Consider the following 27,124-nt stretch of genomic DNA (forward strand, 5'->3'; position numbering starts at 1 on the left):
AAGGTACAGTCAGTAAGGAAGAAGGAAAATAAGGCCAGTGAGGGGACAGGGATGCTTGGAGAAGGAGAAAAGATGTGGGAAAGGATTACGTGTCCTGGCAACTCCCCTTCCAACCTGCGCCAAGGCTTCCACTATGTCCTGAGAGGTCAAGTAGGGGCAGCACAGAAAATCATCCATTTGCTTTGCAAGATGTGAGTCACAATGACCTGATGAGAGCTCTTTCCACAGAGCATCGGGGTGAAAGCCTTATTAGAATGGATGAAAGAGAGGAAGGGCGAGAAGCAGAGGACACAAGTACAGGAAACACAGGGAAGAAGGCATTCCTTCAAGCAGTTGTGAAACCATTCGCAAGGGAGTTTGCACATGGACTTCTTCCTATTCCACCAAATACACAAGAGTAACCTCTATTTGGGAGATTTTAAATGACCATGAACTCCTTACAGCTTCTATCAAGAGGTAGAATCTATTTTTCCACCTTGTGAGTCTATGCTGCACTTCTGACTTGTTTTCATCAATAGAATGTGATGGAAGTGAGGTTTGAGTTCTAAGCCTAGGAATCAAATGCCTTGGCTTGTCATGAGAACACTTCTGAGCTAGCCTGCTGGAGAGACCACATGAAGTAGAGCCATGGCTCCTTGCTGACAGCCACCAACTGCCTGACATGTGAGTGAAACCATCTTAGCCCATCCAGCCCATCAACCCAACCGCTGACTATATCCATGTGAGTGGATCCAGGCAAGACCAGCAGAACCACCCAGCTGAGTCCAGCCCAAGTTTGTCCACACACAGAATTATGAACTAATGCATGATTGTTGTATTAAGGCACTAAGGCACTAAATTCTGGGGTAATTTGTTTTACAGCAAAAGCTAACTGTTACATTCATAGATCCTTTTTTTTTTTTTTGAGATGGAGTATTGCTCTGTCGCTGAGGCTGGAGTGCAGTGGCACGATCTCAGCTCACTGCAACCTCTGCTATCTGGGCTCAAGTGATTCTCCTGCCTCAGTCTCCCGAGTAGCTGGGATTATAGGCACCTGCCACTGCGCCCAGCTAATTTTTGTATTTTTAGTACAGATGGCATTTTACCACCTTGGCCAGGCTGGTCTTGAGCTCCTGACCTCGTGATCAACCCACCTCGGCCTCCCAAAGTGCTGGGATTACGGGCGTGAGTCACGCCCAGCCTCATAGATACTTAAAAAAAAAAGGAACTCAAATACCCATCCCTTTCTTTACTATTCCTCTAGTTCTTCCCCCGAAATACTGCAATTTTGAATCTATATATTTATTCTTGAAATGGGACTTCATCCTCATTAGTAGAGTGATGAGTAAAAAAAACAAAAACAAACAAAACACACACAACAACAACAAAAAAAGACAGAAAGAAAAAGGACTTCACTGGGCACAGTGGCTCAAGCCTGTAAACCCAACACTTTGAGAGGCTGAGGCGGGAGGATTGCTTGAGGCCAGAAGTTTGACACCAGCCTGAGTAACATAGTGAGACCTCATCTCAAAAAAGAAAGAGAAAGAAAGGAGGAAAGGAAAAGAAAGGAAAGGAGAGAGGAGAGAAAGGAAAAAGGAAAGGAAAAGGGAAAGGAGAAAAAGAAAAAAGACTACCGTTGTCCAGGTTTTCCATGACTCCTGTCTTTCAACTCCCAAGGCCCTATATTCATTCTCTACTAGTTATTTCTTTAGCATCAGGCATTGAGCTGGGGGCTCTCACATAATTACCTCTTAAATCTCACAACCCATGGAATTTGGCAAATAAGGAAACTGAAGTTCAAAGAAGTAAACTGATTTTTCTCCATTAAAGTGGGCCGGGCACGGTGGTTTACGTCTGTAATCCCAGTACTTTGGGAGGCCAAAGCGGGCTGATCACAAGGTCAGGAGATCGAGACCATCCTGGCTAACACAGTGAAACCCTGTCGCTACTAAAAATACAAAAAATTAGCTGGGCATGGTGGCGGGTGCCTGCAGTCCCAACTACTCGGGAGGCTGAGGCAAGAGAATCGCTTGAACCCGGGAGGCAGAGGTTGCAGTGAGCTAAGATCGCGCCACTGCACTCCAGCCTGGGCGACAGAGCGAGACTCCATCTCAAAAAAAAAAAAGTTAAAGTGCCCCCTGACCCAGCAAGCAATATGCTTTTTACTCCAATGCAGTTGTAGCCCCAGCTACATTAGAATAAAATGATTTAACTAAGTGGCTAAAAAGCAAATTGGAACAATACACTCAGTTCAAATATTGGCAGTTCAATACTGGTTGGAGTTGAAGCTTTACATGGAGAGGCAGGTTACTGCAAAATAGTAGTTCCAAGAGATTTTAAGTGTTGTTGTTTTTTTTTTAAAGGATCCATTAAATAAGTCTAGGAAATACTGCAGGACTTCTTCATAGCCTTTAGTGAGAACAGATACAGTATTGTGTATCTCTAAGAGGAAAGAAGGATATGTAGCCTCTCTGAACTGTATTTGAGGACACAACGTTTTCCCTAGACACCAGCTATTAACATCTCAAGGAACTAGCATATCTTGAAACATACTTCGGGAAATGCTGTCCCATGGCACTAGTTCCTAATTTTTTTGAAGTTGAAAGCAACCTCCTCAAAGTTTTATGCTCTATACTTAAGAGGAAAGTTAAAGACAACAGTGATTATTTATGTTTTATGCTTGGCTTTGCAAATTACACAACTTATTCTGCAATGATTGTCAAACAACCAGACTAGGCTATGATCACCCGTGTTAGGGTCCTACATGGGAGATGGGCACATTTTAGTGACTTTGGGCCCAAGGGGATTCAGGACAACAGCCTCCAAGGACGTGCAAAATGCTCATTACTCAGAAGGGCCTGGGTCACCCCAGCGGCTTCCTGTTTTAGAAATCCCCTGGAGAGCTGCCTCTAAAAGCCCTGCTCCTTCTGGCTTCCTCTCCGCAGCCCCCACCACTGCCCCCACAGAAGGCCGACTGCCCAGATCCTCCTGCATGCATCCCTGGGCCATTCCTACCCTTGGCTACTGAACAGCCGTCCTTGCAGCCCCCATCCCAGAACTCCTGTCCTTCCTCCTGTCCCCTGCCATCCCCTGATGAAAGACTGCTCCTGACCACCAGCTGGGGAGAGTGGATGGCCTCATGATGACCTAACTGACCAACCACAGTGTCTATTAGTGGATGATTGACACAGCCATGCGTGAGCCCTGTGCAGCCATTGGAGGTGATGTAGAAAGGTATTGGCCGGGCGCGGTGGCTCAAGCCTGTAATCCCAGCACTTTGGGAGGCCGAGACGGGTGGATCACGAGGTCAGGAGATCGAGACCATCCTGGCTAACACGGTGAAACCCCATCTCTACTAAAAAATACAAAAAACTAGCCGGGCGAGGTGGCGGGCGCCTGTAGTCCCAGCTACTCAGGAGGCTGAGGCAGGAGAATGGCGTAAACCCGGGAGGTGGAGCTTGCAGTGAGCTGAGATCCGGCCACTGCACCCCAGCCTGGGCGACAGAGCAAGACTCCGTCTCAAAAAAAAAAAAAAAAAAAAAAAAAAAAAAAAAAAAAGAAAGGTATTGAGTGTGCTGGGAACTACTCTTCATACCCTGAGGTTCTGTCTGTGTGTTTGGGGGTGGAAATGGAACATAAGTCAGGTTCTTTAAGTTCTGAGACTTCAGCAGGCTTTCTGGGCCTGTATCCCCAGCAATGGTAGGGGGAGCAGAGAGGTGATACCAGCAGGTGTATGAAACCTTTGGAACCCACAGAAGAACTATCTTCAGCCTTTAGAAGGGGACATCTGGGGAGTTCTGCAGACAGTGGCCTAGGCCAGATGACAGAACCAAACTAGAGGGTCTTGAATCTGGCAAGTGGGTATATGCTATGGGAGATGGTCACTCCAGGCTGGGGTCCCAGGGCTGGGAATGCAGTCAGGAGCTGGCAGAGCCTACTAGAGTTCTGCTGTGTCTGGTGAGCCTTTCTGAGGCAACAGGCTCTGATTGTGCACTGCCCTTAGGTGATGGCAGTGCATGAGTTGGGGAAGGCTAGTGGGTCACTAAGCATAGGGGTGCTGGGCCATTTCATGATGTAGTGGGGAGGGTATGTGGGGCAGGACACACAACAGTAAGTTCAATATAATAATAACTATTTCCCAAAACATACTGTACCTCCATTCATAAGGATGAGGTCACACCTTTATAAAAGAAAAAAGTGGAAGGGAGTTCTCCTCAAATAGAAACATGCAGATGTCAGGCCAGGTACAGTGGCTCACGCCTGTAATCCCAGCACTTTGGGAGGCCGAGACGGGCAGATCATTTAAGGTCAGGAGCTCCAGATCAGCCTGGCCAACCTGAGGAAACCTCGCCTCTGCTAAAAATGCAAAAATTAGCCAGGCATGGTGGTGGGTGCCTGTAATCTCACTCTGGAGCCTGAGGCACAAGAATCGCTTGTACCTGGGAGGCAGAGGTTGCAGTGGGCCAAGATTGCACCACTGCACTCCAGCCTGGGCAATAGTGAAAGACTCCGTCTAAAAAAATATATATATATATATATGCAGATGTCCATTCTTCTCCTGTATGACAAGTTTCCCAGCCTGGACCCCAGGTGCAACTGCACATCTTTTGGGACTTGTTCATTTTTCGGCAGTATGTGTGTGTGTGTGTGTGTGTGTGTGTGTGTGTGTATACATATATACATATATATATGAAACCCTCAGAGAGTAGAGGGAAAATCTTCCCTCACCTTCAGAGGCAAAGCCTCCGAGACCCCCAGAGCCACTTCTCTTCCTCACAGCCCAGGGCTAGCCCTGTACTTGGCATCCACCCTTGTAAGGTATCTGTCTTCTGGCTGGCTTTCTCCACCAAAATTTTTTGGATTGCTTGATAGCTTATTATACCTCCCAAAAAAATTTTAAATCTTTTTGGAGTCACCTGAATCAGTGCTGTGAGGCAGGGTGGGTAACTGTTTGTATGCCCAATTACAAATGAGAAAACAGGTTAGACTATTTCCCCAGGTCATTGAGAGAATTAGCAGTAAACCAAGACTGACAGTAGTGGTGATTCAAGAAGTCCCAGAGCTGGGAGGATCTTAGACATAATTGTGTCCAACATCCACATGAGTGGATAGAGAAACTCAAGCTAAAAGGGTGGCGTGTTGCTCACGGCTATATATTTAAGTTTGTGTCCTCTTCTATTTATGTGCTGTATTGCACAATAAAATGTTTTCTAAATGAGAAATATCCTGTTTAATTTTCATGTCTATGATGATTAGTGAGGTTGAGGACACACATTTCTGAAAATTTCCTGTTTTTATCCTTTGCACATTTTCCAATTAAGAGATTCTTGTAAGTGGCCCATGCCAGGTGGCTGACAGGCTGAGAAAATGCCATTCACACCTCTTATCTCCACAGGAGAGGGGCCCTTCTAGATGAGGAGACTCCAGGCTGGTCTTGCAGAGCTTTTTGTTTTGTTTTATTTTGTTTTTTTTTTTTTTGTTGTTGTTGGGGGGGGATGTGGACAGAGTCTCTGTCTGTCGCCCAGTCTGGAGTATAGTAGCGGCACGATCTCAGCTCACCACAACCTCCGCCTCACGGGCTACAGCGATTCTCCTGCTTCAGCCTTCCGAGTAGCTGGGATTATAGGTGCCCACTACTACACCTGGCTAACTTTTGTATTTTTAGTAGAGACGGGGTTTCGCCATGTTGGCCGGGCTGGTCTCGAACTCCTGACCTCAGGTGATCCACCTGCCTTGGACTCCCAAAGTGTTGAGATTACAGCCGTGAACCACCACGCCCAGACATCTTGCAGAGCTTTGACAGAGGAAGAGTCTCAGAGCCATCTGCCTGCAGGGCCTGGCCTTGTTGGGGTTCAGCCAGGCATTCCGGGGAAGCAGCTGGGGAGCACTGGCTGATGGGATGTTGGACCAGGCCTGCCTGACTCATACTGGAAAAGGTTCGATGTCCCGGTGCCTGGGCATCATGCCCTGAGCAGCTCCACCTGTCACTCAGGAGGGCAGGGCAGCTGCTCTGGGAAAGGTTGGGTGCTTCTGGGGGAGGGGAACCTCAGGGGAGTCAGCTGTGCTCCCAGGGCAGCCTGAGGGTACCAAGGATAGAGTAGTAGGGGACACTGAAATGGGGTCTGGACTTGAACCTGTGGTTATAGAGGAAGGTGGGCAGAAGAAAGGCTGGAAGGCTTTTACATTCAAAAACACACATGGATCTGCTGGTTCATGAGCAGCAATCAACGAACCACAGTGTCTGGCCATGTGCTGGTTGCTATGGAACACCAGCAGCCCTTAAAGGTGGATTTTACAGTTTGCGGTTGACAAAGCACCTCCACCTCATATATTAGAGCACTTTCCACACGCAGATTTACTTGGAGAGTGCCCCCTTCCTTGCTGGATTGTCAGCACTGTGGGTGGGAAGAACCATCTTATTTCCAGATGCCACCCGGTGTCTGGGTGCCTGGGGGGTGCCGGACACAGGTAGGTGCTCATTAAACATGGAAGCCAGCTGTCCCCTCAACCATGAGGACTGACTCTCCGGCAGCCCCACCTTAGACTTCTGGCAGCTGAAGACTTCTGCTGAATTCCACAGAATTCTGTCCTTCCCCAGGCTTCCCCTGAAATTCAGTCACCATTTGATGACAATCTTGTTGGGTCTCCGGGAGGCGTCAATTATCTGCTCCCAGACTTTCTGGCTTTCTCCTACTTCCTATTTTCCCTCAGGGCATTTTAACTTCCTCGTTCCTGTTTACTGAGCTCAGCTCAGCGGCAGCACCTACTTTCTATCTTACACACCCAAATCCCCCTCAGCCTTGTTCAGAATAAACAGAAGGCGCTTCATTAACAAAATACAATCTTCGTTACAACATGTGTCGACTAAACTGTTGTTTTTCTTTCTCATGGGTCATCATAATCACTCTGTGTGGAGAAAAAGACAGGAAGGATTCTCCCAGGTTTACCCAAAAGGAGACAGTCTCAGATTTTTTGCCCAAAGTTTCTCACTCTGCCAGAGCATACAGCCCTGAGCATTTCACAACTGCAGAGAAACCAAGTCAGCCCGGAATTCCTGGGGGATAGAAGTAGGGGGTCTGGGGAAAGACCACTGCTAGGGGCTGCTGAAACATTCACTGTGGGTGCTCAGTTTCACCTACTATTTAGTGCTTAGTTATAGTGCAGTGTAACTGCTGTGAGGCTACCTTGTAATTAAAGTCAGCTGGAGCTAGAGGGGTCATAGACTTCTTTTGGTAACGGATCTAAATTCCCTCCAATTTCATTCTCTCAGGAAGTCACGTCAACTGCCCCCAGAATGTCCTCTAGCTTAGCATTGCTCATATGTTTTTAACATTACCCGGAAATGTATGATATACTATAGCACAATGTGCATACAAATCACGCAACTGAGCCTGAAACAAACTCGCCCTTACCATGTGATGCATTCTTTTATTTCCTATACCATCGTTTTGTTTGAACTCTATTCACAACCCACTGTTTGAAAGCACTCATCTAATTGAATCAAACTGCTGACAGAATGCTTCCAGAGAAGCCTTGCTGGGCCCATTTTGGCAAACAGGAAAGATGCACTTGGATTTACAACATCTGTTTCTACAGCAAATATCGAGGTATTAAGCAACAGTCAAACCTATATAAATATGGCTCCAGTGATCCTGAAAGTTCCATGATGAAGCGTTAAATGGCAGTGTTCCTCACCTCCCTTACCCTGTCAGTTCACTCACTCTTTGGGTAACATAATCAGGAAGCCCTGAGGTGCACCTGAAGCCCAGAGAGCCCCGACATCTCCAAGGACAAGAACGGGTTTGGGGTTTCTGTCTCCTGAGCAAGAGCTGAGAGGCCAGTGGCCAGAGAGAAGGCACGTCCTCCTTTCAGCATCAGATGGCAGGGAATTTCTGGTGTCTGGAGATGACCCCACCAGCAGAACTCTTCTCAGGGAGGGGCTGCTTCTGCTGCAGGCTGTGTGTGGCCCTTGGGGGCCTGCCCTACCCACCTGACTTCTGTGGAGCAGGGGAAACTGCACGAGCTGACTGATGGATCCCAGATGGCCATGAGATTCTGAGGACAACTGGGAAGGAGAGAGTGAAGAAGTGACAGTTTGCCAGACCCGTCCCTCACCATGGGCCCAGGAGAACACAAAGTACGTGATCTTCCAGCACTTCACTGGTTTTGCCCTACTTTAGAAATATCAACAGCCTTGTCCCTGTGGGGAACCAAGAGGAATAAAACATGAGCAAGTAAAGAAAAATTGCACCTGTTTAAGAGGACTCAGTAACACGAAGGAGGAAGCCCTAGGTGAACTAGTAGGAAAGGCAGAAAAGAACCCCAAAGAGAAAGGAGGGAAACGGGTATGGGAACTCTCAAGATGTGATCAGAGCACACTCAAAAAGATTCTTGCAAACTAAAATGCATGACTTTCAAATATAGCAATTCATTAGAAGACAGTAAATGCTGAGAATTGAATCAGTGGTCCGGAAGACATTGCGAGAGAGACGTCTTGCAGTATAGAGCAAAAACATAAAGAAGTGGGAATCTGAAAGGAACGAGAAGAGATGTGGAGGCGAAATCCAAGATGAAGAAACGTAGCAGCTGCTGTTGGCTGGCTAGTCAACCCCATTTCCATCCGTTCCCTTCTCTGACTCCACTATGGAGACTGGAAGAGTAAAATGTACTCATTATCAGCTCCCCTTGCTGGATGACACAGTTCTGGCCAATGGGACATAAGCTTCCAATAAGATTTTCTGGGTTTTTAAAAACTATAAAATGCGGCCAGGCACGGTGGCTTACGCCTGTAACCCCCAGCACTTTGGGAGGCCAAGGCAGGTGGATCACGAGGTCAGGAGTTCAAGACCAGCATGACCAACATGGTGAAACCCTGTCTCTACTCAAAATACAAAAATTAGCCAGGTGTGGTGGCATGTGCCTGTAATCCCAGCTACTCGGGAGGCTGAGGCAGGAGAATCGCTTGAACCTAAGAGGCGGAAGTTGCAGTGAGCCAAGATTATACCACTGCACTCCAGCCTGGTCTACAGAGAGAGAGAGACTCTGTCTCTGTAGCTCAGCCAGGGCTACGTGCTCCACGGAGCTGGTGGGAGCCAGGAACAGATGGGAGCCCCACCTCCTTCCAAGTTGGCGGGGTGGGAGCCCTGCCATCCTGGGCACAGCTGCAGCTGCCCAGCCGCAGCTACAGACCCAAGCATCCCTGTACTCTCAGGGGCCCAGGAAGCTCCCTGCCCTGCAGGCTTCTAAGTGCCTGCTCCCACTGCCTGGCCTCTCCCTGCCCCCAGTGCCTGCTCCAATTACGGAGCAAGGTTGTGACCAAGCCCGGGTACTCTCATGACCCAACCGGGTGTGTGCATGCTTGGGATGGTGTTGATATGCCAGCCCCCTGCTGCCTCAGCCCCCTCCTGACTCTGGGCACAAACAAGCCTGGGAGGGAGGCTGAGGTGGGACTGAGGGTGGCTCAGCATGGGCCTGCCAGCCTTCCAGGCCTTGGCAGGAACTGCTTGGGTGCCACGGATGACATGTAGATGGCGGCAGGAGGCATATAGACTCTTGGGTGGAAAGGGGCAGGTCCTTGGTGAAGCCTCACATTCAAGCCAGGGACGTCCTAAAGCATAGGGCCAGGCTGTCAGTTCTGTGTAGAGTCCACAGCCCAGAGTGAGAACTTAAGGGTGTTTTTTCCAGGCCCACCCATGGCTGCCCATGAACCAGTCAGCACACACTTCCTCCCTTCTGAAGCCTGTAAAAACCCCGGACTCAACCAGACTCACAGAGACATCGGGACAACCTGCCTGTGGATAGGAACTACCCACTCCAGGTCTCCTCTCTGCTGACAGCTGCACTTGTCAGGACAACCTGCCTGCAGAAAGGAGTTACCCACTTTAGGTCTCCTGAGAGCTGCACTATTGCTCGATAAAGCACCTCTTCACCTTGCTCACCCTCCAATTGTCCATGTGCCTCATTCTTCCTGAACACAGGACAAGAACTCAGGACCCAGCCAAATGGCAGGACTGAAAGAGCTGTAACACAAACAGGGCTGAAACACACCCACCCGCTGGATTGCCACATTGTGGACCATGAGAAGGAGAGAAGAGCTGCAGCCCTTTGGGGATCCTAGACCTAGGAGCTCCCCAGCACAGGGCTGTGACACCCTGTTTGGGGCTCTGTGGTTCTTGGCATTCCCCAATCTTTTGGGCACCACTGCATTCCCAGGTGCCCACATTGGAGGCCACTTGTGGTACGCCTGGTCCATTTGCAGCCTTGCAGGGAGCCAGCACCCATGCTGGCGCCTGGAGCTGCCCACCCCACCACAGCTGGCATGCCTGACTGTGTGCAGTGGCCAGACCCCATGCTCACTCACTCATGCACCCTTTACCGCTCTGTGCCTGGCTCACCCTTGGTAGGCATGGGATCCAGGCCAGTAGCGTGACTCAAGTGCAGCCTGCCAGGTCAAGTAGATAGAAGGAGCCCAGTGGGCGCAAGTAAAACTCAGGCAAAGGCACCACTGGCCACAGACGTTTCCGGTTGGCAAAGCGGTACCTTCAAGGATCCTGTAACATGAGCCACTGATGGGGGGAAGACAAAGAGAAAACAGTAGTGAGCAATAGATGTAGTTAAATCCAAATGAATGCTACTGATATGGTTTAGATTTGTGTCCCTTCCCAAATCTCATGTCAAATTGTAATCCCCAGCATTGGAGGAGGGGCCTGGTGGGAGGTGATTGGATGATGGGGGCAGGTTTTCCCCTTGCTGTTCACGTGATAGTGAGTGAGCTCTCATGAGACCTGGTTGTTTAAAAGTGTGTAATACCTCCCCTTAATTCTCTTCCTCCTTCTCCAGACATGTAGGATGTGCTTGCTTTTCCTCTGCCTTCTGCCATGATTGTAAGTTTCCTGAGGCCTCCCCAGCCATGCTTCCTGTACAGCCTGTGGAACTGTGGGTAAGCTAAACCTCTTTTCTTTATAAATTACCAAGTCTCAGGTAGTTCTTTATAGCAATGTGAAAATAGACTAATACAGCTACCATAGGACTCAGAAATCCCTCTTCTGGGCATATACACAAAGGAAGTGAAATCACCACCTCATAAAGATATCTGCACTCCCATGTTCATTCTTCCTGGACACAGGACAAGAACTCAGGACCCAGCCAAATGGGTCCAAGTGTCTGTCCACAGATGAACGAATAAAGAAACTGGTACATGTATACAACACATATATTCAGCCCTAAAAAGGAACGAGATCTTGCCATTAGCCACAACACGGATGAACCTGGAGAACATTACACTAAGTGAAACAAGCCAAACAGAAATAAAAATATTACATGATCTCACTTATATATGGAATCTTTTTTAAAAATTGAAATATACAAAGATAGAGAACCAGACAGTGGTTACCAGGAGCTGGGAGTCAGGGAGAAAGAAATGGAAAGACATAAGTAGAGTACCAGACATGAGGGATGAAGAAGTCTAGAGATCTAATGTAGGTAGATCTAATAAAATGTAGATCTAATTTTATTACTTAGGGCTCTAGGTAATAAAATTGTACTGTCAATGAGATTCATGCTAAATGAGTAGATGTAGCTGTTCTTGCCATAAAAACAAAAAAAAGGTAACTGTGAAATGATGGATATGTTAACTTGCTCCACAATAGTAACCTTTTTATTATCTATATGTATCCCATAATATCACGATGTATATCTTAAATAAACACAATAAAATTTATTTTAAAAAAATCTAGGGCTGGGCATGGTGGCTCATGCCTATAATCCCAGCACTTTGGGAGACCAAAGCGGGAGGATCTCTTGAGCCCAGGAGTTCAAGACCAGCCTGAGCAACATACCAAGACCTCATCTCTACAAAAAAAGAAAAAACCTAAATGGATTATGATAACATGACTGGGTATGAAATGTGTGTGTGTGTGTGTGTGTGTGTGTATGTGTGTGTAGATATAGATACGTTTTTAAGTGAGAATTCTTGGAATAAATAATCCAGATTTAAAAATACTCCAAGACAGCTGAGACCAAGGGCTAAAGCTGGGAGACTGAAAAAAATATGGACCACCGGGGCAGTACTCATTTCTCCAGCTCTGATCTGCTGTTGTACCAGGTGTCTAATAGGGCCTGTGTCTGCCTCCTTCTTGAACAGCTCAGAGAATTCATCTAAACAGCCTTCCTACAGCAGCCCCCAACTCCAAGAGCCAAACAAGAGTTCCAGACCAGTGTTGTCTCTGGAGACATTGACACAGCAGCCAAGTTGATTGGTGCTAGGGCAGCCACAGTTGGTGTGGCTATTTCAGGGGCTGGCATTGGAACTGTGTTTGGCAGCTTGATCATTGGCTATGCCAAGAACCCATCTCTCAAGCAGCAGCTCTTCTCCTATGCCATTCTGGGCTTCCCTTGTCTGAGGCCATGGGGCTCTTCTGTTTGATGGTCGTCTTCCTCATCCTCTTCGCCATGTGAGGCTCTGTGGGGATCACCTGCCTGTCCCTGTTGCTGCAACTCCATGCCATTCCTGGTGCTGGGGTGTGCTAAGCTTTACCATTCAACACAATGTTTCTCTAAAAACTAACAGGCCAGGCGAGGTGGTTCACACCTGTAATCCCACCACTTTGGGAGGCTGAGGCAGGTGGATCATTCGAGGCAAGAGTTTGAGACCAACCTGACCAACAAGGTGAAACCCTAACTCTACTAAAAAAAAACAAAAAAACAAAATTAGCCAAGCATGGTGGCGCATACCTGTAATCTCAGCTACTAAGGAGGCTGAGGCCGGAGAATCACTTGAACCCAGGAGGCGGAGGCTGCACTGAGATGAGATCATGCCACTGCACTCCAGCCTGGGCAACAGAATGAGACACCATCTCAAAAAATAAAAAGAAAAGCAAACAAAATGAAAAAATACTCCAAGGACTAAAGAAGTTAAATGATATCGGTGAAACCCAGGACCTTGAGTGGAGAAGAGGAGAGAATGGGGGGCAGAAAACTGTCTAAAAATTTTATTTACCTTGAAAAATAAAAAGTAAGTAAAATATCTTATTGGGGAAAATGTAGCTATTTAATTTTATGTATTATTAGAGAACTAAAACTTTAATTAAGGTGGTTAGAAACTCCAAAGCAGGTATTCTAGAATTTGACCAAGAAAAAAGAGGAAAGAACGAGATACAGAGAAAAGAACCTTGTTGCCTAAAATAAAGCATAAATGTAAAACATGATGAAAGGAATAAAAATATTTCAGTTACTACAACAAATATGAATGGGTTTATGCACCTATTCAAGAGGTTGTCAGTTGCATTGAAAAAGAATCTAGCTATATATGGTTAATGTAAGATGTACCAAAAACAAAGTGAACAAGGAAAGTTGAAAATAAAGGAATAGGCAAAGAGGTAGCAAGCAAAGGCAGCCTACGAAAAAAAATCAGCATCACAACATTAATATAAATGTGACAAGATAAAATGCATAAAACGGCCATGCATGGTGGCTCAGGTCCATAATCCTAGCACATTTCGAGGTCAAAGCAGAAGGATTGCTTGAGCCCAGGAGTTTGAGACCATCTGGGCAACATGGTGAAACCCCGTCTCTACCAAAAATACAAAAGGTAGCCAGGCATGGTGGAGCCTGTAGTCCTAGCTACTCAGGAAGCTGAAGCAGGAGAATCGCTTGAGCCCAGGAGGTGGAGATTGCAGTCAGCTGTGACTGCGCCACTGCACTCCAGCCTAGGAGTGAGACCCTGTCTCAAAAAAAAAGAAAAAAAAGAAGAAGAAGGAGAAGGAGAAGGAGGAGGAGGAGGAGGAGGAGGAGGAGGAGGAGGAGGAGGAGGAGGAGGAGGAGGAGAAGGAGAAGGAGAAGAGGAAGAGGAAGAGGAAGAGGAAGAGGAAGAAGAAGAAGAAGAAGAAGAAGAAGAAGAAGAAGAAGAAGAAGAAGAAGAAGAAGAAGAAGAAGAAGAAGAAGAAGAAAAGCATGAAACTGGATGAAGTATATTATGTAACTTTAAAACCTCTGGAAAAGCAGCCGTGACTGAAGCCTGTAATCCCAGCACTTTGGGAAGCCGAGATGGGTGGATTGATTGAGCTCAGGCATTTGAGACCAGCCTGGGCAACATAGCAAAACTCTGTCTCTACAAAAAAAAATACAAAAATCAGCCGGGAGTGGCAGTGTGTGTCTGTAGTCCAGGAGGCAGAAGTTGCAGTGAGCCAAGATGGCGCCACTGCACTCCAGCCTGGGTGACAGAGCCAGGCCCTGTCTAGAAAAAAAGAAAAAGAAAAAAAAAAAAAAAGAGAAAGAAAAGATAAGATTAAAAAAAAGGAAAAGAAAAGATAAAAGAAAAGGAAAAGAAAAAAAGAAAAACCTTTGGAAGAGCCAGAAATCTTTATGTACCAAACAACAGCAGCCAAATATATAAGGTAAACATCCCTAGAACTACAGACAAAATTAATAAAACAATATAGTTGGGCATTTTAATATACATGTTCAAAACTTGATAAATCAAGTAAGCAAACAATAATCATGTATACAGGATTGGGCAATAAAATCAATAAACTTAGTTTAATAGGTACATTTAGAATTTTTGGCCGGGTGCAGTGGCTCACACCTGTAATCCCAGCACTTTGGGAGGCCAAGGTGAGCGGATCACTTGAGGTGAAGAGTTTGAGAAGTCAGGAGTTCAAGATCAGCCTGGACAATATGGTGAAACCCCGTCACTACTAAAAAAATACAAAAATTAGCCAGGCATGGTGGCGCGTGCCTGTAGTCCCAGCTATTCAGGAGGCTGAGGCAGGAGAATCACTTGAACCTGGGAGGCAGAGGTTGCAGCGAGCCGAGATTGCACCACCACACTCCAGCCTCGGCAACATAGCAAGACTCCATCTCATAAAATAATAATAATAGTAATTTTTTTTTTTTTTTTTTTTGAGACGGAGTCTCGCTCTGTAGCCCAGGCTGGAGTGCAGTGGCCGGATCTCAGCTCACTGCAAGCTCCGCCTCCCGGGTTCACGCCATTCTCCGGCCTCAGCCTCCCGAGTAGCTGGGACTACAGGCGCTGCCACCTCGCCCGGCTATTTTTTGTATTTCTTAGTAGAGACGGGGTTTCACCGTGTTAGCCAGGATGGTCTCGATCTCCTGACCTCGTGATCCGCCCATCTCGGCCTCCCAAAGTGCTGGGATTACAGGCTTGAGCCACCGCGCTTTTTAATGCCATGAATACAAAATATACATCCTTTTCATATGCCCATGGAAAGTTTACCAAAATTAATCATGTATTTGTCTAGAGTGGAAATTTTAATAAATTCTGAAAAGTAGAGACTTCAAATGAAGGATATGCTGATGAAAGCCATTAAAACTAGAAAAAAGTAAGGCTAGGCATGGTGGCTCACACCTATAATCCTAGTACTTTGGGAGGCTGAGGTGGGAGGACCACTTGAGCCCACGAATTGGAGACCAGCCTGGGCAACATACTGAGACCTCATCTCTTCGAAACATTTTTTAAAATTAGCCGGGTGCAGTGGCGGATGCCTATAGTCTCAGGTACTCAGGTGACTGAGGCAGAAGGATTGCTTGAGCCTAGAGTTCAAGGCTGCAGTGAGCTATAATCACGTCACTGTATTCCAGCCTGGGTGACAGAAGGAGACTGTTTCAAAAAAAAAAAAAGTTTTTAACTATTAAAGAAAAAATAAATAATAATGTTATTATGTTAAGACATATGGATATAAATTCCAGAAAAAATGACTAAAAGAATTGAAATCAGTTACCTCTGGGGACAGGAATCAAGATTAGGGAAGTATTAGAGGAGACCACTTTCTGTTGCTATTACTCTTATGGTATTATTTGACTTCTTAAACTATATAAATATATCACTTTGATAAAGATTAAATTAAGCAAAATTTAAAAGTGAAGTGAAAGCAGCTCTGGAACTTTTTTACTTTTTTTTTTTTGGTTTGAGACAGAGTTTCATTCTTGTTGCCCAGGCTGGAGTGCAGTGGCGCAACCTTGGCTCACCGCAACCTCCACCTCCTGGGTTCAAGCAATTCTCCTGCCTCAGCCTCCTGAGTAGCTGGGATTACAGGTGTCTGCCACTATGCCCAGCTAATTTTTATTTTTAGTAGAGAGGGGGTTTCACCATGTTGGTCAGGCTGTTCTCAAACTCCTGACCTCAAGTGATCCACCCGTCTCGGCCTCCCAGAGTGCTGGGATTACAGGAGCGAGCCACTGCGCCCGGACTTTTTTTTCTTTTTCTTTTTTAGACGAGAGTTTTGCTCTGCCACCCAGGCTGGAGTACAGTGGCACCATCTCGACTCACTGCACCCTCCACCTCCCAGGTTCAAGGGATTCTCCTGCCTCAGCCTCCCGAGTAGCTGGGATTACAGGTGCAGGCCACCACGTCAGTCTAATATTTGTATTTTTAGTAGAGACAAGGTTTCACCATGTTGGCCAGGCTTGTTTTGAACTCCTGACCTCAAGTGATCCAGGCACCTCGGCATCCCAAAGTGCTAGGATTATAGGCGTGAGCCACCACACCCAGCCAGCTCTGGAACTTTGACCCATCCTGATATAATAGAAAGAATATAGATAGTCAGTTAAAGCTAAGTTTGAATTTTCCCTCTATTACTTATTAGTAACAGGATCTTGGACAATTCATTTAGCCTTTTGTCTGGGTTTCTTCCTTTGTAAAATGGGACACTGACCTATAGACCCTCTAGAGGGGAGACAATACTGGGCTGCAGCCCCTCGAGATAAACCCTGTATCCACTGCCCACCCCTACCCCAGCACAGGCAGGACCCCCAGCCACAGACACTTGCGGGTTAACTCAGCCTATCCACCCCATGCTTGCACCTCCTGGTTAAAATTGTTGTTTTGGTTTTGGTTTTCCATATACCATAAGCATTGGGGGGTATTTTCCATAGAGTCAGGGTCCGTGGGTAAGGATTAGCCACAGCTTGGAAATTTCAAGTAGAAAATAGAACAAAGTGGCTTTGAGAGTATTAAGTACAGCTGCTTTTATATCTACATCTGTATTTGAAAAGAAAATGTATCTCTTTGTGCTTTAAACACTGTAAACAGATCACTGCAAAAATAAAAACCTGGGGCAAAATTCAAAATTGCTAAGAATAATAAAACTCACTTCTTGTGTTCTTATAAATATTTGTTCCATTCCCGTGTTTGCACACACATGCAGCAGGGAGCCCAATCCTTTCTCTCCGTGGAGGGAGGGCAGTTGGTAGTGACGGGTAGGGAGGCGTGTGTTTGAAGAAGCAGTCACAATGCAGCATGCTAAGTGTGGCTGTGGGGAGGAGCAGTCGATGGCTCTGTGCTGTCCAGGTTGGGCAGCAATGTTAGAGACCTGCCTGATTATCGAGTTGCCCAGGTAAAAGGATGTGGAAGAGGGTCTCAGACAGAGCGCACAGTGTTGCCTAAACTTGGCTGCAAACTGGAACAACCTGGGGAGCTTTAAAAAGTACTGACGCATGGCCGGGCACAGAGGCTCATGCCTGTAATCCCAGCACTTTGGGAGGCCAAGGCGGGCGGATCACCTGAGGTCAGGAGTTCGAGACCAGCCAGACCAACATGGAGAAACCCCGTCTCTACTAAAAATACAAAATTAGCCAGGCATGGTGGTATGTGCCTGTAATCCCAGCTACTCGGGAGGCTGAGGCAGTAGAATTGCTTGAACCTGGGAGGCGGAGGTTGCGGTGAGCCAAGATCACACCATTGCACTCCAGCCTGGGCAGCAAGAGCAAAACTCTGTCTCATAAAAAAAAAAAAAAAAAAAAAAAAAAAAAAAAAAAAAAAATACCAATGCCTGGTTCCCACCCCCAGACATCCTGACTTAATTGGTCTGATGTGTGGCAGCTGGAGTTTTGGAAGCTCCAGGAAATTCCAATGTGCAGCAAAGTTCAGGAACCACTGGCCTGCATGAGGGCCTGAGGCAGGAGACTGCCTCTTTGTAAATCGAATGGAAAGTTGGAGGAGAAGGACAAACTGTGGGCCTGGAAAGATGGGGATGGGACAAGATTTAGCATATAGAATGGACAGGAGTAGGTGGCAGAGTGGAGAGAGGGAGGGAGAAGGAAGCTGATGGCAATGCCCAGGTTTCAGACTTGGGTAACGGTGCAGCTGTTCCTTTTTCTGTGATTCAGGACACAGCAGAACGTGGTATGCACAGAAGACCTGCTGGCTAGAGATGATAAATCATCTTGGCTCAATACATACTAGTCTCAGTCACGACCACCACCACCACCACCACCATCATCATCATCCTCCTCCTCCTCAATCTGGTGGAGGCTTCTTAAAAGCCTTTGCGGTCACTAGGATTAAAGCAGTGAGGCTGCCCTCTAGTGTCATTATCTGTGTATTACAGGCATTCCTGCGCTCAGGCTATAGTCTGCATCTCTCTGCAGGGGATGTGGCTGGGCCACCTAAGAGCCAGGGTGGCAGTGGAGGGTCAGGGATGAGTAAGGCATGGTCTCCGCTTTAATGCTTAGGCCAGGATCTCCCAGACAAGCCCCATTCTTGGCCCTACTGTGAGTAAGGGTCTCCTTTGGATGAGCCGCTGTCTCTGTGAAATGCTCACAGGGAGGAAGCCCAGAGCAGGGAATGGGTGCTGGGCACTGAGCCTGGAGGCCTGAGTTCCAGCCGCGGCTGCCCTAGTACTTGGCTGTCTGACCTGGAGGGAGTGCCTGTCCTGGCTTTCAGTGTCCTCATCAGGACTGGGCATCTCTGGAGGATGACGTTGTGTCTTTGCAGCTGACCACAACAGTGGGCAGGACCGACATTCCCAGCCCTACAAGAGGAAGCTCCTCATGTTCTCCAGAAGGGCCTTCCCAGTACCAGTGAGGGGCAGAGAGCAAGTGCCCTGGAAGATTTCCAGGAGGAGGTGGATTAATGAATTAGTAAATAGTGTCTGTGGCAAGACATCCCACATTTGAGACACTGAGGAGAAACTTGCAGATGCAGCAAGGTCTGGCGGTAAGAGAAGAAAGGCTGTGGGCTCTGGAGTCAGGGAAACCAGGCTTTCACTGTTGGTTTCCCCGACTGTGTGACCTTGGACACGTTATTTATTCCATCTGTGAAATGAGGATATAAACAATTCACAGCAGCAAATGCTTATTTAGCCCTTTGCGTCAGGTACTGTTGTAAGCACTTTGTCTGTATTAACTAATTTAATCCTCATAACAATCCCACGAGGTAGTACAAATTTTACAGGTGAGGAAAAGGAAGCACAAAGAGGTTATGCAACTTGTTCAGTCCCCAGGCATGTGGCTGGTGCTCAGTAAATAGTAGCTACGCTGTAACCACAGAGATAACAATCACTGATTGCACTGAAACGAGTGAGCTTATCGGCAGAGTCAAGGGAAAGGCTGGGTGGGCCAGTGTCAACGGAGAGAATTTCAAGAGACAGAATGTGACATCCTCCAGCAAGCATCAAGCACAAAGCATGGCTTTTCATTCGTGACCACATCGTGATACCCTATTGTCCCTGGGGCTTCCCGAACGGGACCACCTGGGCAAGGAGGGGCAAGGGCTCTTAGAACTGGTTTATTCCTGCTGGGTCCTGAAGAAGGAAGAAGTTCCCTTTCTCAGCTTCCCATGTGGCCTGGGGTGGTCATGTGACCTAGTTCTGTCCAGTGAGATGTGAGGGGCATCTGCTGGGGGGAATCCTGGGGAAGGTTTTCCTCCTGACCAAAAGAGAGAAGCCTAGAAGGAGACTTCTTTTCCTTCCTGCTCTTTTCCTGGGATGAGAGTGCAGTTAGATAAGGACAAGATCGTTGCAGCTGTTGCAGCCATCTTGCAGCTATGCGGGGAAGGGCAAGAAAAATCAAAGTTTCCAAAGAGCTTTCGAAATCACTGAGCTGTTTCTCATGGGATCACCTACTTCCAGACTTCTGGTTATGTGAGAACGATATTTGTTTAAGTTACTGTTACTTACAGCAAAAAGTATGCATGGTATCATATCCAAGTTGTTCCAGTGTGTTCATTCATCAGTGCACCTTTCATTTATTTAATTAGAAGTTATCGTTGAGCCAATCACAGTGGAGGACAGGGAGGATATGGCTGCCATCAAGGTTGACATCATTCCTGGCTTCGTGGATTTCCTAGTATGGTAGGGAGAACACACTTTGAATGCATGTGATGGATCAGGATGTTAACAAGGAAAAAAGCACAGGAATGCTCTTAGAATGTAGAACAAAAATAGTTAACCTGTGGAAGCATCAAAGAAATTTTTGAAGGCTAGTGATTATTTAGAGTTACATGCCATCATAAAGGGACCCCAAGATGTAAAATGCAGTGCCTCAAACAAGAGAGAAGTTTATTTTGTTTTGTTTCCTTTTTTTCTTTTTTTGGTTTTTTTTTTTTTTTTAGACTGAGTTTCAAAGAACAGGCAGACAGGGTCTCCCTGTGTTGCCAGGCTAGAGTGCAATGGCTCAATCTCAGTTCACTGCAACCACCACCTCCTGGGTTCAAGCGATTCTCCTGCTTCAGCCTCCCAAGTAGCTGGGATTACAGGTGCCCACTACCACGCCTGTATTGTTAGTAGAGACGGGGTTTCTCCATGTTGGTCAGGCTGGTCTTGAACTCCTGACCTCAGGTAATCCACCCGCCTCGGCCTCCCAAAATACTGGGATTACAGGTGTGAGCCACCATGCCCAACCTGTTTCCTTTTTCTTTTTCACGTAAGAGCCCTGGGACCTGCCCAGGCTCTGCCATCCTCAATATGGCCTCCCTCTGTGGATTCAAGATGGAAGCCCCTGTTGTTGCCATTGCCCAGCAGTCGAAACTGGGGAGTCATCAGCTCCCTCTTTAAAGATGAGACGGTGAAGTGGTGTGTGTGTGTGTGTGTCACTTCTGCCCACATATAATTGGTCAGATCTTAATCATGTGACCACTTGTAGCTTGGAAGGGAGTCTTGGAAATGCAGACTTTAGCCGGTCAGTCAGGGGGCAGCTAACAGGCAGGGAGGTTCTGTTTCTAAAGGAAAGAAGGGGAAGTGGTTCCTGAGGGAGAGTGAGCTATCACAGCTGGTGAAGGAGTGGGGTTATTTCCTCTTAACCATGAGAACAATGAGTCTTTGAAGAGCTCAAAGCAGGAAGTACCTGGCCAGGTTGTGTTTTTGGAGAGATCACTGTGAGCAGACATGGAGAATGGAGTGGAGGAGAGCGAGTGAATGCAAAAGGTAGTGAGGAGGCTATCGCAGCAAATCTGGTTACAATGGTGACCTGGACCAGTGGGGATAGAAGGAAAAGCCTATGGGTCCAGATATATTTTTGGCTGAGTGAAAAAATTTTATACAAAGTATGGCAAAGACTAGATGGTATTCCAACATGAATTGAAGGCATGTAACACCTTACTTTATCGCTGTATTCCATTGGTCAGGGAGTCTTCCAAATCCCCCAGCTTTATGACATCATTTTACTGGAACTGAACTGGAGCAACCTAAATTGATATCATGAGAACTAGTCAACTGTAATTTCAAACACAGCCAAGCCTGGGATGGTCTCATGTCAGCTCCCCTACTATGACATGGGCAGGGAAAAAATGTTTTGCAAATTATCCCGAGTGTACCACCCCAGGGGCAACATCAATGGTCAAGAAGGCCACCTGGGGACTGGCGCTCACACCTGTAATCCTAGCACTTTGGGAGGCCAAGGCAGGAGGACTTTGAGCCCAGGAGTTCAAGATCAGCCTGGGCAACACAGGGAGAACCTGTCTCTAATTTTATAATTAAAAAAAAAATAAGAAAGTCATTGGCCCAAAGGTCACATGCATCCTCGAGGAGGTAGCATCTGAGGGGTCCTTGAAGAACTGATAAGATGGCCTCAGACAAGGGGCCCCAGAAACGGCATTCAATGTTCTCTCCATCAGCCTTCACTTTCCCTCTCCAGCCTCATCTCTGGGCAGGAAATGGATATTCCAAAGCTTTAATGTGGAAACCTAGCTTTAGTTTTTCCTGCCTTCCTTTGCCATGCTCCAGGGATGGAATGCAAATATTTTTCTCCCTTCTTAGTAAGGTCTGAAGATGAAAAGTCTGCATGTCCTGGAGGAAAGCAGAATGGTTTTTTTGGTTGCCGGTGTTCTGGGTCTTATCAAAGGCATCATGAAAGAGCATGAAGGATGGTGGGATTTGGGGGAAGAGGCTGAATTACTTACAGAAGCAGGACTTCCTGAAAGGGCAGGGAGAAGAGAGGACTGTGGGGCCGGGAGAAATGGGTGTTCAGTTCCTCCCGCTAGCAAGACCCTGAGAGGAATGGCCAAGATGAGGGAAGGAGAGGAGCTCTGGGAAGTTGGGCCTTCAGGACCCAATGCTCAGCTAAGCCCCAAACTCCCAGGGCCCAGGATTGTCTCAGAAACAACAGTCCCCACCCCCTTCCTCAAGAACCCTGCAGAAATGGACAGCAGGCATCTCCAAAGTGACCCGTGTAGATTAATGACCAGTAAAGGCGCACCCCAGATGCCCTGGCACCATGGACGGCACCAGGAGGGGGAAAGTGGGAGCCCAGGAGTAATAAGTTGGATTTCCCTGCCAGCTGAACGAGATGAGGACTCAGAGTCAAGATCAAGTTGCTTTTCAGAGAATAAAGAGAATCTTTCTTGCACTCCTGGGGTTGTGACCAGGATTTATACTCGCTGCATCTCTCATTACTCTCCTGAAGGAACCCTTGGCTCCCCCAGGCTACTCTGAACTTTCTCTCAAGATTGGGGCTCATTCCCATGTCCCCTCCCTCATGACCCCCCAGAGCCACTCAAGCTCACTCTCCACCACCCCTAAAGGCCTCTTCCTCCCTCCTCTGAAGCTTGAAGCTCACGAACCATCCATTTGACAGAAGGGTGTGGTAAGTTCTCTCTGCAAGGCTGGGTCTTGGCTACCCAGCTTGTCCAGGAGCCTCCTGAAGGAGGAGATGAGACCCTTTCTCCTAATTCTGGGCTGAGCCTTGGAGCAGCTGCTCAGTGACAGATCCACCACAACACACAGGACTGGAGCCTTTCAGCAGGCAGGCCCTTTGCCAACTCTGTCCTCCCCTCAGCCATGCCACAGCACATGTTGCCACATCCGCCAACACCCAGAGCAGACACCAGGTTCCTTCTGTCTGCAATATCCAGGCTGGCTCTGGGATGACTCCCCCGTGACCCAACCAGCCAGTGGGTGTCAGGGCGTCCTCTCCTAAGACGAGCCTCACCCACTTCCTCCTCCACCTGCCATAGATGGACAGATTCTGCTGGAGCCCGATGTTGACAAATGAACACGTTTTGTGTTAAGATCTCTGTGTACACCAGGACCACAGCAGATGTAAACACTCCCGCCTCTCTTCTCCAGCTAGATAAACTTCAGGCTTTCAGGGTGAGGCGCTACCCCCAGCACCGTCTCAGTGTTTAAAGAAGATGTCAGCGGCAGCCTGTGCTCTTGGCAGAGGCCAACTCTCCCTCTCCCAGCTGAAGTGCCAAATTCTGGGCCACTGATGCCCAGGCCAAAGGGCAGGGGGCACAGAGCTCACTTCCTAAAGGGGCCAGCCTGGGGCCCTCTGGTTTATAGACTAAGAGGGGACTATCTGTGAGAAATAAATCCAGGAGTGCTATAGACTCTGAGGTCCTGCTACAAAATCCCTGCAGGACTTATGGAGAAATATTCTCTTACTTTAAGCTTTAGGGCCTATAAAAATAAAAATGCTACCCATTCACCCCTAACAAGGTGATAATTTTGACTTTACTCATCATTTGTTACTCATTTATTCATTTGATGTTTATTGAGCATCTACTATGTGCCAGTGTGTCAGGCATTATACTGCCCTGCCCACTCGAAATCCCACCATTAACTTAGAACTTTCATATCTATATCACATAGACATAGATATAAAAAATAAATAATATATACATAAGATTCCCCATCCCTCACTGGTGTAGTATTTTACATTTTATTCATCATTTTTATTCAACCAATCTTTATAGGACACTGACAATGTTCTGGCCACTCCCAGACGCTGGACACAAACAAGATGCAATCCAAGATCTGAGAAGCCCTGCCCCCCATCAGTGTGACAACGAGGTGACCAGGGAAGTGGTTTCGATGGGCCTCCGGGATGTGGAGGCCAACAGAACAGTGAAGGCAGGACAAGGGGACGTGAGCCCCACCTCACTGGGGATGAAACCAGGTCTTGCCCTGCCCCTCTTGGGAGCTCCCACACCTCTTTTTGTTTTTTTTTTTTAAGATGGAATCTCAATCTGTAGCCCAGGCTGGAGTGCAGTGGCTCCACCTTGGTTCCCTGCAACCTTCATCTCCCACATTCAAGTGATTCTCCTGCCTCAGCCTCCCGAGTAGCTGGGATTACAGGCTGCTGCTGCTGTACCTGGCGAATTTTTGTATTTTTAGTAGAGATGGGGTTTCGCCATGTTGGCCAGCTGGTCTCCAACTCCTGACTTCAGGTGATCCACCCACCTCAGCCTCCCAAAGTGCTGGGATTGCAGGTGTGAGCCACCGTGCCCAGCCTCATTCCTCTTCTCTAAATGAGGAAATAGATAGAGGCTTCTGGGTCTTTGAATTTCATGGGCCAATATAATATTAAAAACCCTTTGAAGGGGCCAGGCATGGTGGCTCACGCCTGTAATCCCAGCATTTTGGGAGACTGAGGTGGGCAGATCACCTGAAGTCAGGAGTTCAAGACTAGCCTGGCCAACATAGTGAAACCTCGTCTCCACTGAAAATATGAAAATTAGCTGGGCATGGTGGCAGGCGCCTGTAATCCCAGCTATTCCGGAGGCTAAGGCAGGAGAATCGCTTGAACCTGGGAGGTGGAGGGTACAGTGAGCCAAGATTGCACCACTGCACTCCAGCCTGGGCAACACAGTGGGACTCAAAAACAAACAAATAACAACAACAAACAAACAAACAAACAAACAAAAACCTATTGAGGAAAACATACAGGTCACTGACTTTTTATTTCACCAAGTAAGGAATTTTAAAGAAAAAGCAAAACCAGATCAACAACTACCATCTGCCATCACCATCATTTCATGAAAGAACTCAAAAAGCAGGAAGGCATGGTCTCAGAATGAAGGATGGTCCATGGAACCAGATTCATCTAGCAGAATGAAAAGTGTTCTTCTTCTTGTCCTCATGTGGCCCCACCAGGAGCTTCTGCAAATACAGATGTGGCCCTTCCTCCTGTCTCTGGGACAATCATTGGAGCAGCTGCTCAGGGTCAGACCCACCACAGGGCGCAGGACTGGAGCCTTTCAGCCGAGGGGCTGACCCTTTGCCAACCCCATGTCCTCCTCTCACTTCGGCCACCTCCTGGCACCCCCGGCATTGCCCTGGTGACAGGGTGACCCTCAGCGCTAGTGTCCCGCAATGCTACCTGTGACCACTGAAGCCAGGGCCCAGAGCAGCCTCCCAGATAAAGAAAGGCCGCTGCCGAGATCATTCCCCAGGCGCTGATGGCAACAACTCCTCCACAATGCTTCCTGGAGCCCCCTTTCCTCTCCCGCCCACTTCTCTCACACACCACAGCTCTCCATCCTTTTCTTCCTCAAGCTCCCTGGAAGATCATTCCTCTCCCGACTCTGGTCTTTAAGCCTCTAGCCCAGAAGTCACAATTACACCAACCAGCAAGGCACAGTTGCCAGCAGACGCCCATCTGAAGGAGCGGCTGCTGTCTAGCTGTGGTGGACATTGCCCTGAGCTTCCCAGGCCCCCTTCAAGCTGCTGGACAGGCATGCAGTCCCAGGACCATGTTTAGCTTCCCCCACTGCAGGCCTCACCTCAACTGCCTTGACAACAATCACATGCTTTCTTGGGGTGGCCCATGTCCAGTGACCAATGTGGAAATATAAAGGCCTGGTTAACTTTGCCCCACACAGGGCAACTCTGAAGCTGTTCCAGTCCAATTACCCATGGGGCTACCAAGGCTGTTGTGGGCCTGGACCACAGCACGATGTCGTGCTTCAGCCACACTTGCTTCCTGCCCCATCTGCCCCAAGTGTTGACCCAAATGGTAGCTCCCTGAGAAACAGCTGGTGTGTTTCTTACACAGCAGGGTCTGCTTCCCGGACACACACAATGGGCACCATCGGCTCAGGTGTGGGATTACAGGCGTGAGCCACCATGCCTGGCATTCTTTTCTCTCTCTCTTTTAAAAGGACTGGCCTTCCAAGCACAGTGGCTCACGCCTGTAATCCCAGCACTTTGGGAGGCCGAGGCAGGTGGATCACTTGAGGTCAGGAGTTTGAAACCAGCCTGACCAACATGGTGAAACCCCATGTCTACTAAAAAAATACAAAAATTAGCCAGGTGTAGTGGCATGCACTTGTAATCCCAGCTACTTAGGAGGCTGAGGTGGGAGAATCACTTGAACCCAGGAGGCAGAGGTTACAGTGAGCCAGGATCGTGCCATTGCACTCCAACCTGGGCGACAGTGAGAGACTCCATCTAAAAATAAATAAATAAAATAAAATAAGGACTGACCTTTGGGATCGCTGTCTAGCTATGGACTCAGAAGGCTAGCGCCAAGCAGCAAAGCTGATCAGGAACCCCTTCATCCTGGGAGGCCCGCATCTTCCCCTTTCATGAGACTTCAAACCATAGCACATAGTTGGAAAGCTGCAAGAGCAGATAATTTAAGGGGGAAATTAAAACTCAGATGTACAAGTTCCAAAACATAATCCTCTTTATATACACAGTGGAAGTGGTGGAATGTTGTGGGGAGGAAGGAACTTGAACTTTGCTGGGCTTCTGTGACTGGTGACAGGCGCTCAGACATCCCAGCCCTGCACTGGGTTTGCACCTGAAGCTTCACAAAGCCCCGCTGCCTGGGAGCAGGAGGACAGCAAAGAGAGCAGGCTATCTTGGGCTTCCATTCTTATTTCTACACGTTCTGCCCTTTAGGACCCTGGCCAGATGGGCATGAAACAGAATCAAGCCCTAAAGTACTGCTACTGTTGCTGCCACCAACAGAGATCAAAGGCGGAGACCCTTCTGCTAGGATCCAAAGTCCAAACAGGCCGCTCCAGAGAGGAAACAGGCACACACCCACGGGAGGGGTAGGGGCCCAGGAAGCACCCCCTCCCCAAGGGCAAGGATGGGGTTCCCATTCGACCCAGCACATGCTCCTCACATCTGCACAGCAGGGACACCAAACAATAGATACAATTTCAGTGTTGATTGTGATGAAC

The 27,124-nt window shown here is 47.8% G+C and overlaps 1 protein-coding gene, 1 long non-coding RNA gene and 1 pseudogene across 2 annotated transcripts in view; 2 read left to right on the forward strand and 1 right to left on the reverse strand.

Annotated features, from left to right (window-relative positions):
• The first annotated feature begins 10,815 nt into the window (after positions 1–10,815).
• Positions 10,816–27,124, forward strand: part of TACR2 (tachykinin receptor 2) — a 29,490-nt gene continuing 13,181 nt past the window's right edge. The window contains exon 1 of the mRNA XM_074001943.1: positions 10,816–10,918. Within this exon, the coding sequence (XP_073858044.1) occupies positions 10,857–10,918 (62 nt within the window). The 5' untranslated portion in view covers positions 10,816–10,856. The remainder of the gene's footprint in view (positions 10,919–27,124) is intronic.
• Positions 11,868–12,575, forward strand: LOC135964898 (ATP synthase F(0) complex subunit C1, mitochondrial pseudogene; annotated as a pseudogene).
• LOC141407695 (uncharacterized) lies at positions 19,944–26,552 on the reverse strand. The gene is made up of 2 exons (XR_012417849.1): positions 26,418–26,552; positions 19,944–20,058 (listed from the first exon to the last, which is right to left on the reverse strand). It is a non-coding gene; the product is annotated as an uncharacterized lncRNA (long non-coding RNA).

Source organism: Macaca fascicularis, chromosome 9 (genome assembly GCF_037993035.2).
Source record: "Macaca fascicularis isolate 582-1 chromosome 9, T2T-MFA8v1.1".
Taxonomy (NCBI): domain Eukaryota; kingdom Metazoa; phylum Chordata; class Mammalia; order Primates; family Cercopithecidae; genus Macaca; species Macaca fascicularis.